Genomic DNA, 19,137 nt, shown 5'->3' with positions numbered 1-19,137 from the left:
CAGTTGGCATGAGGTTACTTTTATGCCTTTACCCTCCAGCCTCAGATTCATTCTGATATCAGGGGAAGATTATCACACATCATTGAATCAAACTCCAATTAATACGATTGAGGAATGTGTTAGGTTCCAAACTAAATCAACCTCAACGATAGCCACTTATCTATGACCCCGATTATGCTTTGCCACTTCAGGTAGACAAAATCTACTCATGAAATTGTGCATCACTGCTTAAAAATAAGGTATTGCCTATGATAGGACACAGTTGATGTAACTTTTTTACTGGAATGTTTGCGAGTCAGTTGAACATAGAGTAATGAAAGCAGAGCCTTCGAATATTAAAGAAGAGGTGGATAGGTTTTTGATATGGCTTTGAAAAGTGGCCACGGATAAGACGGAATGCAGATTTGAGTTTTGCAATCAGATCAGCAATCATTTTATTAAATGCCGGAGTGGCCTGTAAGGCTGAGGGGCTTACTCCTGCTCTTAATTCTCATCTTCATAAAACCGTACAATAGGGCTCATCCAGATTGTAAACTGTGCCTAAAAGGTAGAACTCTTAAAAAGTCTGCCATTATCTTACTTCAAGCAACATTGGCAGTTGTTTGCAGAAGAGTGAATTAAAATCCTGTTGGCAGGATCAAACCCAGGTCTCTGGTGCTGTTAGGCAGCAACTATATCGGTGCGCCAGCTCATTCTTCCAGCTATCTTCAACTATTACTTAACCTTCAATTCTACCTTCAATCTAAGGACAACATTTTCATACTGCTGGTCACCGAGAGGCAACCCACAGATCAATTCTTTGACACTGGTGTGCAGTTTCAGACATTGGTGTTAAGACTGAGGCGATTAACATCAGCGCCTGATTCTGTTCAATAATTAAACTATTTTGTAGAAAATAACCAAGCAAATGTGAGGTACATTGAAAACAGTAGACATATTTCTGTGTCCATACTAATGTGCTTTACCACTGAATATTCAATCGGGGAGTTCACTATTTACCTTTGCAGGTAAAGTACCATCATTTTTCAGGACAATGGGTAGCTTCTGTGTTTGACCCAACAGTAAACGTGAGTATATAAGCAAAGGATGTCCTATCGTATTACGCAGAAGAGGCCGAAGGATATTAATCCTTGGCAGGTTGCCATCCCCAACAATATCAAACGCCAGCGATTTGCTCTTCGGTAAACTACAAAAGAAGGATGGTAAGAGGATGCAATTTTTCAATTGGAAAATACATTCAGATTTCTCTTTTTTTTACTCTCTTTAATATCATAATTTTTGGGGGGAAGTGGATGGGGAGGGGAAAGGAGGTGAGAGGAGGGGAAGGGAGGGGAGAGGATGGGAGAGGATGTGAGGAGAAGATAAGAGGGGAGAAGAGAGGAAAGGAGAGGAGAGGAGAGGAGGGGTGGGGTGGGGTGGGGTGTGAAGGGGAGGGGAGGAAGGGAAGGGAGGGGAGGGTCAGACTTGCTTTGTTTCCCTTTGCAGTCTTTAGAAAGACTGGGCTGCCAGGACAAGCACCACACTGCCAGTGTATCCTTTATTAAGTCAAGACTGAGCTATTGGGACAAGCCCAAGACCCTCACGTCCTGCTCACCTACCCAAAGACAACAAGGGACTGTGAGTCCCACATGAGGAACAAAGACTTTTTTGCCAGGGAAAGCCTGAGATTGCTAGTTAGTCCAAGACTGGGCCATCGGGATATGCCCGGGATTGCCAGTTTCTTCTCGTCATTGTCGGACTCAGTATAAATAAGCAGTTTCATGTGACTTCACCTTACCACGGTGTAGTCATTATCAACCAGGCATCTTTGCTGATGCCACACTATGTAATTTCTGTTCAATGATGGCATACCCAGATGTTGCTTCCACAATAGCTTCAAATAGACACTGATAAGTCTGCATTGTTGGAGGAGTGAACCTGACCACTACAAATTTATGACCATAACTGGGGACATTCAGTCGGGTAGGCTCCACTTCAAAAATATCAACAATCCGAGCTGCTATCTGCAAACAAAAACAAAACATTTTGGACTTCAAATTGTCATAAATAAAATGTATTATAAATATTAAATGAACTGTTGCAACTCTAAACATTGGAGCTAAAGACCTCGGGGCTGGGACTATTTTGCCTGGGACATAGGCAGTTGAGGGGTGACTTTATGGAGGTTCAGAAAATCATGAGGGCATAAATAAGGTCAGAGACCTTTTCCCAGGGTAATGAAATCCAAAACTAGACGGTATATCTTCAAGGTGAGAGGGGGGAAAAGAGTTAAGAGCAGGTTTTTCTATACAGGAAGGTGAGTATATGGAATGAAGGGAGCGAAGCAGAAGAGTGGAAACTATAGACCTGTTAGCCTGACTTCAGTGGTCAGTAAGATTTGAGAGCCCATTATCAAGGATGAGGTTTCTGAGTACATAGAAGCTCATGATAAAACAGGCCGAAGTTGGAATGGTTTTTGTGAAAGGAAGATCTTGTCTGCCGAACCTGTTGGAATTCTTTGAGGAAGTAAATAGCATGATAGATAAAGGATAGTCAGTGGATGTGGTTAATCTGGATTTTCAGAAGACCTTTGATAAGGTGCTGCACGTGAGGCAGAAGGCAAAGAGTGGCAATAAAGGGGCCTTTTTCTGGTTGGCTGCCAGTAACTTGGTGTTCTGCAGGGGTCGCTACTCTTCACGTTGTGTATCAATGATTTGGATAAGGGAATCGAAGGCTTTGTGGCCAAGTTTGCAGATGATACGAAGATAGGTGGAGGGGCAGGTAGCGGAGAGAAAGCCAGGACTGTCTGCAGAAGGATATGGACAGGTTGGGGGAGTGGGCAAAGAAGTGGCAGATGGAATACGAGATAGCAAAGTGTGGAGTCATGCATTTTGATAGTAGGAATAAAGGCGTAGACTATTTTCCAAATGGGGAGAGCATTCCAAAATCCGAGGTGCAAAGAGACTTGCGAGTACTGGTGCAGGATTCACAAAAAGTTAATTTGCAAGTCAAATTTGTAGCAAGGAAGGTGAACGCAATGCTGGCATTTATTTTGAAAGGGATAGAATATAAAATCAGGGATGCAATGCTGAGTCTTTATAAGGCACTGGCCAAACTGCATCTGGAGTACTGCGAGTAGATGTGGGCACCTGTATCAGAGGAAGGATGTGCTGGCGTTGGAGAGTCCAGAGGAGGTTTACCACAAAGATCCCAGGAATGATTGGGTGAACATATGATGAGCATTTGACAGCACTGGGTCTGTACTCACTGATGATTAGAAGATTAGTGAGGGAGGACCATTGAAACTTACCAAATATCGAAAGGCCTGGATAGTGGATGTGGAGAGGATGTTTCCATTAGTGGGAGAGTTTAGGACCAGAGGCCATAGCCTCAGTATAAAAAGACACACCTTTGGGAAGGAGATGAGGAGGAATTTCTCTTGTCAGAGGGTGGTAAATCTGTGGAATTTATTGCCACAGAAGGTTGTGGAGGCCAAGCCAGTGGATATTTTTAAGGTGGAGTTTGATAGATTCTTGATTAGCACAGGTGTTAGGGATTATGGGGAAAAGGCAAGAGAATGGGGTTGAGAGGGAAAGATACATCAGACATGATTGAATGGCAAAGTGGATTTGGTGGGCCAATTGGCCCAATTCTGCTCCTATAACATGAACATAGAGTCATAGTCAGACAGTGTGGAAACAGGCCCATTGGCCCAACTTACCCACTCTGGCCAACATCTTCCAGCTACACTAGTCCCACCTGCCTGTGGCCCATATTCCTCTAAACCTATCCTATCCATGTACATGTCTAATTGTTCCTTTAATGTGCCAATAGTCCCTGCCTCAACCACCTCCTCTGGCAGCTCGTTCCAAACCTTTGTGTGAAACATTTACCTCTCATATTCCTGTTAAATTTTTTCCCCTTCACCTTAAACCTATGTCCTCCGGTCCTCGATTCCCCTACTCTGGGCAAGAGGCTCTGTGCATCTACCCAATCTATTCTTCTCATGATTTTATACACCTCTATAACATCTCTATAAGAATATTTTCTGTGTAAAGGACAGTGAAAAAGTCTTACTCTCCAATAAGTACAACATTACTTTTGGTAAGTCACAATCACTACTTTTGGTAAGTCTTTACCTTGTTAGATATTGGCTTGACGGACACTACTACATCCGCGTTGACTTTGCCTACGTTGATGATCCTGAAACGGGCTTCAGCCTGATCTCCAACATAAACGTTATGGAAGAGAAATTTCTTTTCATCCTCTATGTAGATTCCACTGGTCTGCACGGTCTGCAAGCATTGGTGAAGATTGATGTTTTGGCAAATGAAATGTTCCTCAAAGATGGAAGGAATGTCATCCACCACAATATCTAGATAAGCAAATGCAACTGATTACACATGATGAAAGAAAAATCCCCAAGGTTTTGCATAGGGTAAGAATGACAACAAAAATCTCCTCAGGAATGAGGTGGTTAAACCTAATGTTTGCATTGTTCAAGACCAATATCCTTCTCTCAGTAGACATTTCTAAACTGTAGTTCAAGCCAGAAAATCATCGGACCTGTCTGAAAGGAAAGGCCCAAGCAAATTCAATCCAACTTTTTTTCAAATGGGATAAGATCATCGCCAATCCTTCTATTACAGAACATACTCCAGTAAATTGCATATTTTTGTGGTCTGTAATCTGCTGGACATTTCACAAAATGTTAGAAAATATAAAGATTATTTGGTACAAACTAGAAAGTGGCATTGAAAAAGAGGCAATCTGATCATGAGAGACAGGCAGAAAGGAGAGGGGCTGAATAGCACAGAAGACGGTGCAGAGATACACGAGAGGGGACATAGGAATGGATGCAGGAATAGTAGACCATGTGGTCCAGGATTCCATTAGATAATAAACTGTTATCATAGATTTGTCACATGGATGGATCAAATGCTTCTTCAGACTTATGGAGTCTGATGTGCCTCCAGTTTTGTGGTTGACCCTGCATTATCTCAAAGGCCAATGTATTCTAACTAAATTGCAGAGCCTGGAAATGAACTTATGATGCATACTAAACAGTTTTCTCTAAAAGTAGCAATATTTTCAACACATTGTATTTTTAGCTACCTTGAATTGAAAGCAAACATTCCACTTGCCTCTGTAACTTCACTTGCACACATCCAGCAGAAGGCAGAATGACAGAGATGGAGCAGCCTTATCCCACATAATTACTACTGGATTCCAGGACAATGAACATCAGTGAGACCCAATCATAGAAACTGCAACATACTCATCTCCAGCATAGAAAACAAACAATGGATTTTTAATTCAGACTTAGCTGGTATTTAATTACGCATCTTTAATTGTCCCTGAGAAGGTGGTAGTGACCCGTGCTGTGAATTGGTGCATATCTTCAGAGGTGGGGCTACCACAATGTTGTTCAGAAGATAGTTACAGAATTTTGACCGAGTGACAGTGGCCTTAGTGATATATTTCCAGTTCAGTATGATGTGTGGCTTGGAGGGTAACATCAAGATGTAGGTGTTCCCCATGTTTTTGCTGTCCTTGTCCTTACAGCTGGTAGAGGTGGTGAGTTTGGAAAGTGCTTCTTAGTAAGTTTCACATACAAGGAATTTGCCTTGGTGCTCCGCCCACAAGCAACAACATGACATACAGTGAGTCTTGGTGGGTTGCTGTAGGGCATTCTGTAGATGGTACAAATTGCTGCATCAGTTGCAGAGTGAGGGAATTGTTATGGAAGAGGTGTCTATCAAATGGGCTGCTACATCCTATATGGTGTTGAGCTCCTTGAGTGGCGTTGAAGCACCACTCATCCAGGGAAATGGAGAGTATTCCAATTCACCCCTGACAAGCCTTATAGATTGTGATGAATATCAACAAAGTTCATGGGGCCAAGGTAGGAAGCTCAGTATTTTAAAGGCTCCCAAACAAATTCACCAATCTCTCTCTCCAGAATCTGTTCCCAACACTCTCTGATCATTCAGTCTGGGATCTGTGTGTGTCTCGGTTTTTCTTCATCCGCCACAGGTTCCATGGTCTTGGCTACCAAAGACCTTAGCTTTCAAATTCTCTCCCAACACAACTCAATCACTTTCACCCTCATCAACGCACTGTTCAAAAGATATCTTTACATTTTTTTTGGCCTTAGTCAACGTCTCTCCTTACCAGCTTAAACGACCAACGCCATTTGATTTCATAAATGCTAGATTTATTTGTAATTTGTGACTGAGCTTTGGTCTGTTTGAACATACTTGGTGCACAACATTCGATGATCATCCAGTATGGGATACCAGTTGGATTGTCTTTCGGGTCCCGGTCAATAACATCAATGTTCAAGACCTCTTCATGCCTCCCGATCTGGTCTCCAGAGCTTTCCACTGTGATGACCAATTGTCCTCCAGGAGGCACTAATCCGTAACCAGGGAAAACTGTGAATATTCCAATAGTCAAACGTGCCTGCATGGAAGACAGCAGAGAAACGGAAACTAAAGCACACAACTGACTCAGAACAACATGGCACAGTTCATCACAGGGATATGATAATCACTTACAGGTTCAGTTGCAATACCATCTCCAGCATCTATTAAGAACGTGCTGAGCCATAATCTTAAAGATAGATGAGAAAGATTTAAAGGTGACCTGAGGGCAAGTTTTTCCCCACAGAGTTTATTGGGAATATGGATCGATCTGCCAGAGAAAGTGTCAGAGGTGGCTACAATAGTAATGTTTAATAAACAGATGGACAGGTACAGGGATAGGATAAGTTTGGAAGGGGAGGGACCAAATGCAGGCAAATGGTACTAGTTCAGGAACGTATCTTGGTCAGCATGGAGGAGTTAGGCTGAATGGTATTTTATAACTTAAACCAGTGCAGGACATTTGGGGTGAAGTTCCTTTCACAAAACAATTGGGCACAGAAAGTAATAATTTCAGTCATTGACAATGAATAAAGGATGATGTGCTTCCTTGTAGAGCTGCTGAACAAATGTATTCACATACAGCTCATAACACTTATAGCACATATACTGCAACAGCTCAGGGTGACAGAGTGCGTAGGTGTAGCAATATTAGCAAGAGGAGGAGAAGTAGAGCATACCTACTCAACCATTTAATAACATCATGGCTGATCTGGTCTTCAAGCTTAATTCCATTATCTTGTCAGATCTCCTGTATCCTAGATTCCTTCATTGTACAAAAATCTATACATCCATAATAACACTGAATATATTTAACAATTTGTCATTATTATCTCTCTGGGAAAGAGAATTCCAAAGATTCACAACCCTTTGAGGAAAAAAAAACCTCATCCCGGTCCTGAAAAAAATAACTCCTTATCTAAAGTGATTGTCGGAGTTCTATCTTCTGGGAGCTTGAAAGACCAGATGTCCAAACTTAAGAACAATTTCCTCCCACTGCTATCAGTCATTTTAACCAATTACCTCTGTTCAGCCCCCTGCCCAGAGGTGCTGCCTCTATTCATTTGTTCATTCCATTTATGCACTGTCATATTATTTTGCACTACTTCATTAGCTCCATTCTGGTGCTTTGCTGTTGCATTTATTGTCGTATCTCTCATTACTGTGTATATGATTTACTCTGTGAGCTTCATGAGAACAAGGAATTTCAATGCACTCTTTATGACAATAGACTAATGTGAATCTGAATACAAATCTGAGTTCTCGATCCATCAAGCAGGGAAACATTCTAAAAACATCTACCCCACCAAGCTCTCTCAATATATCATGCTTCACTTCACATTCCTTGCAACTATGGAGAGCATATTCTGCTCAATCTGTTCCATAAAATACCCCTCTCATCAGAATATAGAATTGTACAGAAGAGGAATGGGCCCTTTGGGTCAGGGTGCTTGTGCCACACATGATGTCAAGTTAAACTAATTTCATCTGCTTGTACATGATCCATACCCCACTATCCCTTGCACTTCAATGTACTTATCTAAAAGCACCACTATTGTATGTGCCTCCACCACCAACCCTGGCAATGCATTCCAGTCCCCCACCACTCTCTGTGTTAAAGACTTGCCCCACACATCTCCATTAAACTTTTCCCCTCTCACCTTATAGCTATGGTATTGGATATTTCCACCCTGGGCAAAAGGTTCTGACATTGTATGGGAATTTAGTGAAGTTGATCATCAGGAATCCAGAAACCATCCGAGCTGTGGAAAACTAAAAATGTAGTGTAACTCGCTGCAACTGCCTGTGATAGAGGCTCCTCAGCACGATTGTACAAGGCTCAATTATGCTGCAACCAAGTCCTTTATTTACTTTCTTATCCCCCGCCATCTTATCTTCAGCATGAAGCCTGCTTCTTGCTCCCATGGTGCAATTCCCCCCCAAGCAGCTGGTAAGAAACCACTTCCTGATCCTGATGCCAACTGTCATTGTCAGTGGTTATACCTTTCTCCCATCCTGTTGCTGCTCAACTATTATACCCTGATGTGTTTAACCATGAAAGCCCAACTGGCAAAAAACATAAACTGTTCTTGTTTGCTTCCAGGGTACCACCTGCCCTGTTGAATTTCAGCATTCTGCTTTCATGCCAAGATCAGGAACATTGCACGTCTTAAGTTCAATTAATGGAAAACACTCTCCCACCACCCGACAATTAGATCTTCTGCACAGGGCGCCCGGCTCACCTGAGGCGTTTGCTCTTTCTGCTTAGGAGCTCCATTAGATCTCATGGAGCTCGATCTGTCCTGGGACTTTGTAAGTTTGGAGCTAGCGACACTGTGAAATCCAGAAAAAAAAGTTAACTGAAGAGGTTTGCAACATACCAAGTTATCCTGAATTGCAACACAACATAAATTAATTCTACACCTTGTTCTTGTACCAGTACCATTCATTTTACTCTTACTGCTCTTTCCCTATGGCCAAACAACCATATTCCTCTCAACATTATCCCCATCTCTTTCAAAAGTTGTGTAGGAAGCAACTGAAGATGCTGGTTTACACCGAAGATAGACACAAAATGCTGGAGTAACTCAGCGGGACAGGGAGCATCTCTGGACAGAAGGAATGGGTGACATTTTGGTCAAGACGTTTCTTCAGACTGAGAGTCAGGGGAAAGAGGCACGAGAGATATAGACAGCGATAGAGACCAAAATAAAACATGGAAATAAAAGATACTGTATGCAAAAAAGTAACGATGATCAAGGAAGCAGCCCATTGTTAGCTGTGGGCTTGGTGAAAACGAGATATACATAGACAATGAAACTCACCAGCAAGCCAGTGAAACTAGTACAACAACTAGGGTGGGGGAGGGACGGAAAGAGAGGGGATGCAAGGGTAACTTGAAGTTAGAGTGTTCATATCGTTGGGTTGTAAGTTGCCTAAATGAAATATGAGGTACTGTTCCTCCAAGGCAGGGTGGAAAGAAGTGTAGTCTAGATAGTTGTGAGATTCAGTAGGTTTATAATAGACATCAGTCGATAGTCTATCTCTTGTGATGGAGATGGTGAGATCAAGAAAGTGGAAGGAGGTGTTGTCCAGTAGATGTTCCAAGTGAATTTGAGTACAGGATGGAAATTAGTTGTCAAGTCAGTGAAGCCAATGAGTTCTGCTTGTGTGCAGGAGACTGCACCGTTGTAGTCGTCATTGTAGCTGAGATAGAGTTCTAGGATAGGGCCAGTGTACGCCTGAAATAGGGATAGTTTGACGTATCCTACAAAGAGGCTATGTCTGGGTTTTGGAGGAAGTGGGAGTAGTCGAAGGAGAAGTTGTTGAGAGTAAGGACCAGCTCTGCTAGGCAAAGGAGAGTGTTGGTAGAGGAAAATTGGCTGGTTCTGTGGTCGAGGAAGAAATGGAGGGCTTTGGCTGTGGTCAAAGAAGAAACAGAGGGCTGTTATTGAAGCCCTTATAGACAGTGTTCCCAAATCGTATCAACTCTTTTCTTTCCTAACACCATCTCCAGTTCTCCTACCAGTTCCCTGAAATTGGATGAGTGAAATACACAGCTGGTGGACAGAAGCAGTATTTTGGCATGGACCAGTTTGGCTAGATGGTTTGTTTACACACTGTGCATTCTAAGCAATTTTAAACAGGCAATGTGAGGAGAAAATATGTAGCACATGAAATCAAATTTTCTCTCTCCCAATACTAGAAATGTGGTGTAAACTGAGTTATAGGTTTTGGTAATGTGTTCTGGGAAGCTAGATGGAATACATTAATGCTCCTAATTTGACAATAACTCGAGTTCATTTGACAACTCTACAGAGAGGTAGCAGAATGGTTATCGCAGGAATCGGAGAAATATCACACTGGTATGGATGACAGGAGCCTTTGGAGTTAAGGCACAGAAGATGGAGAATTCCTATCTGTGCAAAGTCATTTATGTGGTAGGAATTGGAGCATACCACTAATAATAAAAGCAGAACTCACTCCAATGGCAGTAGTCAAGACACTGCTCCTGCTTTGTGCCCAGTGGTCTGTTAAGCATAAAATCAGAAGCATTTTGTATGACAGAACAGAACTGTGCATTCTGAACTTCTGGTTGGTGGATGGTGAACATTTCTGGTTGGTGGATGGTTCCTCATACCTGAGGGTAGAGCAACAACCAATCTTGTGGAGGAAGTCAACAGGTTAAGCAGTGTCTTTGAGAGGTGGGGAGGGGAAGGAACTGTTCACGCTTCGGGTCAAAACCTTGCATCAGTAACCAAAGTAAAGCATAGACTAAGCGTAAACCAGAAATCCATCCTTCTGGCCAGTGCACAAAATGACCCCAAATTTAGGTTTCTTTGCAACTCCTCAGCTAACGCCAAGACGTGGGAGTTACTGGAGAGTGACTAGGGGTGGGATATCTGAGCCAGGATCCTCCTCTCCAAATCCAGGGGCATTAAAAGCTGTTATGATATCGCAAGAGTGAGAAATTCTCCTGGAAGAAATCGTAAACAGAGCAAAGACTGATGGAACTGAAAGCACCTCCACCAAATTGTAGTTGAGGAATAATCGGAAGGGACTTTCCATACCTCTTCTTTCCCTGGTGTGACGCCATGATGGGCATTTTAAAGATGTAGTACTTGAACTCAAATTCGCCAGTGTTTTCAAGAGTGAAGGTGCGGTTCCTTCGGCCACCAACCAGCACAGTGCCAAAGTTGAGCTCCCTGGTAGGCAGCATCCGATATGTACTGAAGACAGCACGGACGGAGATTTTCACTGGAATGCTGGCAATGACCTCTCCTCCTTCAGCCAAGGTGGGTTCAATCACCTGTAGTCATTAAGAGAAGATAATGTATTGATGGTCCAAACAAACATCCCTCATTCAGTTAGTTTTATGGACCACTAACTGTATAAATCCAAATGAAATCCAGCCAAGAGATATGAAGATTCCCTTAAAAAAGAGTAAAATTAACAGCAAGGTGACAAACCCGGAGGAGCTTCAGCATATCTTGTTCAATGAAATACCTGCAAAAGTGGGCAGTACCAATCATTATACAGCATGGCTGGACAGATGTGAAGCTCTTCAGTTCTATCTATGGTCCCAAGCGTAAATTGATAGCAACCAAGGCCAAACTACTCGGCACTGGAGGTATTTGGAAAGGGAGGGCATAATTAGTTCACAAAGATTGCGCACCTGGTCATTTTCTGGTAATCAGGTTCAGGGTTCCTGAATTCATAGAATAACACATTAATCTATGACTCTTACATAATTCATAGATTTATTTATTATATGATCTTCAATTCAACGTGCTCCTTCTGATCATGCGGCATGGTGGCGCATTGGTAGGGGGCGGCAGTGTGAACAGCGGTAGAGTTGCTGCCTAACTGCGCCAGGTTTTATCCTGACCATGGGTGCTTGTCTGTGCAGAGTTTGTACGTTCTCCCCGTGACCTGCCTGGGTTTTCTCCAAGATCTTCGGTTTCCTCCCACACTCCAAAGATGTACAGGTTTGTAGGATCAATTGGCTTGCTAAAATGTAAATTGTCCCTAGTGTGTGTAGGATCGTGTTAATGTGTGGGGATCGCTGGTCGGCACGGACTCGGAGGGCAGAAGGACCTGTTTCTGCGCAGTAACTCTAAAACTAAAACGCCAACCAACACTAATCCCATCAGCCTGCTTTTGGCCCACATCCCTTCAAATATTTCCCTATCCACATACCTGACCAAATGTCTTTTAAACATTATAATTGTACCCGCCTCTCAAACTCCATTTGGCAGCTTGTTCCATATACCCATCACCCTCTCTGTGAAAAAAAACATGCACCCTGGGTCCTCTTTAAATCTTTCCCCTCAACTTAAGATCCATGTCCTCTAGTTTTAGACTCTACTATTCTGGGAAAACACTGTGAACCTTATCTATGCGGCCATAAGTTTATAAACCTCTATAACATTACTCCTCAGCCTCCTTTCGCTCCAGGAAATAAGGGCCAACCTTAATAATTGCTTATTATATCTCAAGCCATCCAGTCCTAGCAACATGTAGATATTTCTGCACCTTATCTATCCTATGTCTATGATTTGCAGCAGTTGCAAGAGGTAAAGAAAACCACCAATGTATAGGTGTTACCCTACTACACAGGAACATGCTCTAAATCTTGACTTTTTTTACTCTTGCAATACCTTCTCCATTTGAAGAACAAAAGGGAATCAAAGTGTATCGGGGGGGGGGGGGGAGATTGTAAAATGTGAATGCTGGAAACCAGCCATCACCAAGTCGGATGAAGTGTGTAGGAAGGAACTGCAGATGCTGATTTAAACCGGAGATAGACACAAAATGTTGGGAGTAAATCAGCGGGTCAGGCAGCATCTCTGGAGAAAAGGAATTGGTGACGTTTCGGGTCGAGACCCTTCTTCAGATTGAGTCAAGGGAAAGGGAAACGATAGATATAGACAGTGATGTAGATAGATATAGATCAAATTGATTAAAGATATGCAAAAAAGTAATGATGATAAAGGAAACACGCCATTGTTACCTGTATGCTATGTGAGAACGAGTGCAGACAATGAGGCTCCACAAGGCGACTTTGAAGCAAGTTGTACCAGCTTCAAAGTCTTGCACTTTGGAAAGTCAAATATAAGGGGAAAGTTTAGGTTATTTGCAGGACCCTGAACAGCATTGATGTACATATGGATCATGGGGTGTAAGTCCGTAGCTCACGGAAAGTAGTAACACAAGTAGGGAGCGTGGTTAAAAGGGATATGGAATGCTTGCATTTGTCAGTCAGGGCATTGAGTATTAGTCAGGTAGTCATGATACAGTTAAATAAGACTTTGGTTGGGCCACATTTAGATTACTGTGTGTAAGTTTTTTTTGTCCCATTACAGGAAAAATGTGGAGACATTGCAGAGGGTGCAGATGATGTTTACCAAAATGCCACCCTGGGTTAGAGGGTATTGGAATGGCTGAAGAAACGTGAAATGGTTTGTTTGGAGAGTTGGAGACTGAGGGGAGACCTGTTAGAAGTTTACAAAATTATGAGAAGCATAGATAGGGAATATAGTCAGAGCCTTTACCCTAGGGTAAATATCAAATACAAGAGGATATAGCTTGAAGGTGAGAGGGAAGGAAGTTTAAAAATGTGCGGGGCAAGTTTTTTTTACACAGTGAGTGGAGCATGCCTGTAACACCTCACCAGAGGTGGTGGAGGAAGTAGATAAGACAGTAGCATTTAAGAGTGATTTAGATAAGTATAAGGGAATGGAGGGATACGAATCACATGCAGGCAGAAGGGAATAGGTTAATTTGGCATTTTATTCAACAGAGATATTGGGGGCCTGTGTTGTGCTCAGTCCTGTCCTGTCCTGTGCTGTTCCTGTCCTGTGCTGTTCTATGTTCTTAATACCAGGTAAAGATGAGAGAAAATATATTCGGTAATGAGTAGTATGTGTTATATCAAGTTATTGTCAACTGATATGAGTTGGGAAAAGTTGTGCAAAAAATTGGGTAATATTCAAAGAGCAAAAAGGAAATCAGCATATTTTAATTTGCATGTTACCTGGACACCTGCTTGATTGGAAAATGCAGCTAGCGAAAAAGACTGAAATACAAGTACCTGTAGTGGGAATTACCTGGAAACAACTATTTGATCTAACCTGGCAGCGTAGAATAGGCTCATCCTTGATGTGTGTGCTTATGCTGCTGCGGAAAATTATGTAGATATGACTGGCACGATCATTCGGAGCCAGAGACCCTTTATTCGGCTGAATGGTGAATAGAGAATTCACATCTGGCATGTCGCGCTTTGTGGATTGGAGTTGAAATCTGGCAAGAAAAAATTTAACTTTTACAAGCTTTAACAAAGTAACTGACATAAAAATGTAAGCGGAATGTAATCCTTTGAATTCACAGTAATGCATCCAGAGGACATATCTCCTCACCCATCTGTTTAGTGGGACTGTTCCCTCTGTGATTCTCGTGTTCACTCCCAATTCCACGAATATTCATTCCATTTTTCACAGCTGCTTCCCATCCTACCACAGGAGTTGGCCCTTGCTAACCATCAAACACCCATTTACATTAATTCTACATTGATCCTATTTTTTATTCCTTCTATGTTTCTTTTTTTATAATAAAAACAAACTTTATTCAAGTAAAAAATATGTGCAATACAGGAACTGTGAACAATTCTTCTAACATTATCAGCTATGCATTGTGTTTACACAAATTACACAATTTTACCCCACACCCTTGCCACTTATGTGGCCCTCTGGCATGAACACCCTTCCCATATTTGAGGGGCATCTCCACCACACCCTGCTCCCCCAATGCCCAGCATCAGAAGGACCCTAGACTGTTTGCTCCCCCACAGAGCCTTGGCTGCGCCAAGCTTCAGTGCTTCCCTCAGCATGTACTCCTGCAGTCTGGAGCGGGCCAGTTGGCAACATTCCCTGACAGACTGCTGGGAGGACAACAAAGTTCGGGCAGACCAGAGGGTGTCTTTCACCGAGTTGACGATCTTACAGCAGCACTTGATGTCTGTCTCTGAATGCGTCCCTGGAAACAGTCCGTAAATCATAGAGTTATCTCTTATGGAGCTGTTTGGAATAAACCGTGACAGGGACCCTTGCAAACTTCAGACACTCTTTGCAAATCCATATAGAGGTGGGCAACTGTCTCTGGGAACTCCCTCTACATTCGATGATTCAACTACACAGTAAGGACAAATTATAGTGGCTAAATAACCTAGAAACCCCTCCACCTTTGGGATGTGGCAGGCAGCGGTCACATCTAAGCGGTCTCAGGGAGAATGTGCAAACTGTAGACAATGGCAGATGCTAGGATTGAAATCACGTCCCAAGCAAACAAAAATGTTGGAGGAACTCAGCAGGCCAGGCAACATCTATGGAGGGAATGACAGATTATGTTATCAGTCGTGTTCCTTCTTCAGACTGATGGCGTAGGTTTATTGTGCATATGCCAATAAACTCGACTGGACTTGAAACACTCAGCAGGTCAGAAAGATTCCATAGATAGAGGAATGGAGTTAACATTCAGGTTCTGGTCTTCAACTTAAAACACTGTTTTTCTCTCTCAGATGCCTAAGTGGTTGAGTGCTTCATGCATTTAATGTTTTTATTTCAGAATTCCATCATCTGGAGATTTTTTATTTCAAATACAACATCCCTTTTTGGCAAATCCAAGGGAAGCAACTCTGCTTTTTGATCTATAATTTATCATCAGACTACTTGAGGAGAAACAGAAAAAGTACCTGTATGCAATCTCATATTTTCCTTTGTTCTTCAACGTGATAGTCTGTTTCACGGTATCGATAACTTTAATGATACCAAAATCAATCCCGCCATCTGCACCTTTATTGGAGAATCAAGAATAAGATGTTAATATATATATCTCTTCAACATAACCGCTGCAGCAATGGAAATGTATGTGGAGTGGAGGAAGCTGATGAGGAGTTGGTTTAATAGTGCATGGCCTCTGGCCGATACATTACAAACTACCGTGTGGCTGAGTCTGGATTCCAGCTGGACGGAAGACTGAAGGTAGACATAGACACAAAGGAACTCAGCGGGACAGGCAGCATTTCTGGAAAGAAGGAATGGATGACGTTTCGGGTCGAGACCCTTCTTCAGACTGAATGAGTAAGTGTTGCAGGATAATCAAACTGATGATTTGGGGAGCAACCCACAGGGGCAACCCTGAGCTTGCCGTTGCCGCCACTTTAATTTTCCACCCCACTTGTGTGTAAGCGCCTGTTCCTCTATATCCTGTCTGGTATCGTAGATTGTGAAAATCGTTATTGTTATGATTAGTGTTGCCTTGAAGTCTATGTTCAAGATAAATAATGGAGACTTCACTATGTATCATGGTTCTGTTTTAATAGTTCCAACTATTGTATGGCTTCTACAGGCTGCTCTTTCTGCATCTGTTCCTGCACTTTCCAGATCACATGTCCTTAAAAGTTGGTCATGCACTTAAATTTGTATGTCACAACCCAGTTTCAATTGTAACAGTATAACAATTCTTAAAGAAATACAGCAGGCTCCTGATCAGCTGGCCAAGTGGGCTGAGGAATGGCTAAATGGAGTTTAATGCAAATAAGGTCAGGAGCTTTTTTGTGAATGGTAGGGCCCTGGGGAGTGTTATAGAGCAGAGGGATCTTGGCGTACAGGTAGACAAAAATGCTGGAGAAACTCAGCGGGTGAGGCAACATCTATGGAGTGAAGGAATAGGTGACATTTCGAGTCGACACCCTTCTTCAGACTGATGTGAGGGTGGGGTGGGGGGGGGGGGGGGGGGGGAGGGGAGGCGGGAAGAAGAAAGGAAGAGGCGGAGACAGTGGGCTGAGGGAGAGCTGGGCAGGGGAGGGGGATGTGGGAGAAAGCAAGGACTGAAATTGGAGGTCAATGTTCATACCGCTGGGGTGTAAACTGCCCAAGCAAAATATGAGGTGCTGCTCCTCCAATTTGCGATGGGACTCACTCTGGCCATGGAGGAGGCCCAGGACAGAATGGTCGGATTTGCAATGGGAGGGGGAGTTGAAGTGCTGAGCCACCAGGAGATCAGGTTGGTTAATGCGAACTGAGCGGATGTGTTGGGCGAAGCGATCGCCAAGTGCTTGGTCTCACCGATGTAGAGCAGTTGACACCTAAAACAGCGGATGCAATAGATGAAGTTTGAGGAGGTGCAGGTGAACCTCTGCCTCACGTGGAAAGACTGCTTGGGTCCTTGGATAGAGTCGAGGGGGGAGGTAAAGCGACAAGTGTAGCGTTTCCTGCAGTTGCAAGTGAAAGTACCAGGCAAGGGGGTGGTTTGGGTGGGAAGGGATGAATTGACCAGGGAGTTATGGAGGGAGCAGTCTCTGCAGAAAGCCGAAAGTGGAGGAGATGGTTAGATGTGGCCAGTAACTCCTTGGACAATTCATCCCTTCCCAATCAAACCACCCCCTCTCTCCTGGTACTTTCCCTTGCAACCGGGCTGGGCTTGTATACTTTAGAAGGATGAGAGGAGATCTTATTGAAACATGTAAGATTATTAAGGGTTTGGACACACTACAGGCAGGAAACATGTTCCCGATGTTGGGATAGTCGAGAACCGGGGACCACAGTTTAAGAATAAGGGGTAAGCCATTTGGAACGGAGATGAGGAACAACGTTTTCACACACAGAGTTGTGAGTCTGTGGAATTCCCTGTCTCCGAGGGGGTTGTGGAGGCTGGTTCTCTGGATGCTTTCAAAAGATAGCTAGACAGAGTTCTTAACTGCTAGAGTCAGTTATTAAAGATGGGATAGCAGCACATTTGGAAAGTGGTGAAATCATTGGACAAAGTCAGCATGGATTTACGAAAGGTAAATCATGTCTGACGAATCTTATAGAATTTTTCGAGGATGTAACTAGTAGTGTGGATAGGGGAGAACCAGTGGATGTGGTGTATCTGGACTTCCAGAAGGCTTTCGACAAGGTCCCACATAAGAGATTAGTATGCAAACTTAAAGCACACGGCATTGGGGGTTCAGTATTGATGTGGATAGAGAACTGGCTGGCAAACAGGAAGCAAAGAGTGGGAGTAAACGGGTCCTTTTCACAATGGCAGGCAGTGACTAGTGGGGTACCGCAAGGCTCAGTGCTAGGACCCCAGCTATTTACAATACATATTAATGATCTGGATGAGGGAATTGAAGGCAATATCTCCAAGTTTGCGGATGACACGAAGCTGGGGGGCAGTGTTAGCTGTGAGGAGGATGTTAGGAGACTGCAAGGTGACTTGGATAGGCTGGGTGAGTGGGCAAATGTTTGGCAGATGCAGTATAATGTGGATAAGTGTGAGGTTATGCATTTTGGTGGCAAAAACAGGAAAGCAGACTATTATCTAAATGGTGGCCGACTAGGAAAAGTGGAGATGCAGCGAGACCTGGGTGTCATGGTACACCAGTCATTGAAAGTAGGCATGCAGGTGCAGCAGGCAGTGAAGAAAGCGAATGGTATGTTAGCTTTCATAGCAAAAGGATTTGAGTATAGGAGCAGGGAGGTTCTACTGCAGTTGTACAGGGTCTTGGTGAGACCACACCTGGAGTATTGCGTACAGTTTTGGTCTCCAAATCTGAGGAAGGACATTCTTGCCATAGAGGGAGTGCAGAGAAGGTTCACCAGACTGATTCCTGGGATGTCAGGACTGTCTTATGAAGAAAGACTGGATAGACTTGGTTTATACTCTCTAGAATTTAGGAGACTGAGAGCGGATCTTATAGAAACTTACAAAATTCTTAAGGGGGTGGACAGGCTAGATGCAGGAAGATTGCTCCCGATGTTGGGGAAGTCCAGGACAAGGGGTCACAGCTTAAGGATAAGGGGGAAATCCTTTAAAACCGAGATGAGAAGAACCTTTTTCACACAGAGAGTGGTGAATCTCTGGAACTCTCTGCCGCAGAGGGTAGTCGAGGCCAGTTCATTGGCTATATTTAAGAGGGAGTTAGACGTGGCCCTTGTGGCTAAGGCGATCAGAGGGTATGGAGAGAAGGCAGGTACGGGATACTGAGTTGGATGATCAGCCATGATCATATTGAATGGCGGTGCAGGCTCGAAGGGCCGAATGGCTTACTCCTGCACCTAATTTCTATGTTTCTATGTTTAAAGATAGTGGAGTCAAGGGATATGGGAAGAAGGCAGGAACAGGGTACTGATTGTGGATGATTAGCAATAATCACATTGAATGGCAGTGCTGGCTCGAGGGGCCAAAT

At 43.3% G+C, this 19,137-nt stretch overlaps 1 protein-coding gene across 1 annotated transcript in view; it reads right to left on the bottom strand.

Moving 5' to 3' along the window:
* hydin (HYDIN axonemal central pair apparatus protein) overlaps positions 1–19,137 on the bottom strand; it is a 341,361-nt gene that overhangs the window by 102,753 nt on the left and 219,471 nt on the right. Inside the window, exons 55-62 of the mRNA XM_055648745.1 lie at positions 15,655–15,754; positions 14,039–14,207; positions 10,976–11,214; positions 8,648–8,738; positions 6,240–6,444; positions 4,119–4,354; positions 1,852–2,003; positions 1,000–1,186 (exon numbers count right to left, since the gene is read on the bottom strand). Coding sequence (XP_055504720.1) covers positions 1,000–1,186; positions 1,852–2,003; positions 4,119–4,354; positions 6,240–6,444; positions 8,648–8,738; positions 10,976–11,214; positions 14,039–14,207; positions 15,655–15,754 — 1,379 coding nt within the window. The remainder of the gene's footprint in view (positions 1–999; positions 1,187–1,851; positions 2,004–4,118; positions 4,355–6,239; positions 6,445–8,647; positions 8,739–10,975; positions 11,215–14,038; positions 14,208–15,654; positions 15,755–19,137) is intronic.

The sequence above is a fragment of the Leucoraja erinacea genome, chromosome 17 (assembly GCF_028641065.1).
Source record: "Leucoraja erinacea ecotype New England chromosome 17, Leri_hhj_1, whole genome shotgun sequence".
NCBI lineage: Eukaryota > Metazoa > Chordata > Chondrichthyes > Rajiformes > Rajidae > Leucoraja > Leucoraja erinaceus.
Note: the sequence above shows the minus strand (reverse complement) of the source record. Positions and strands in the feature narration are given on the sequence as shown.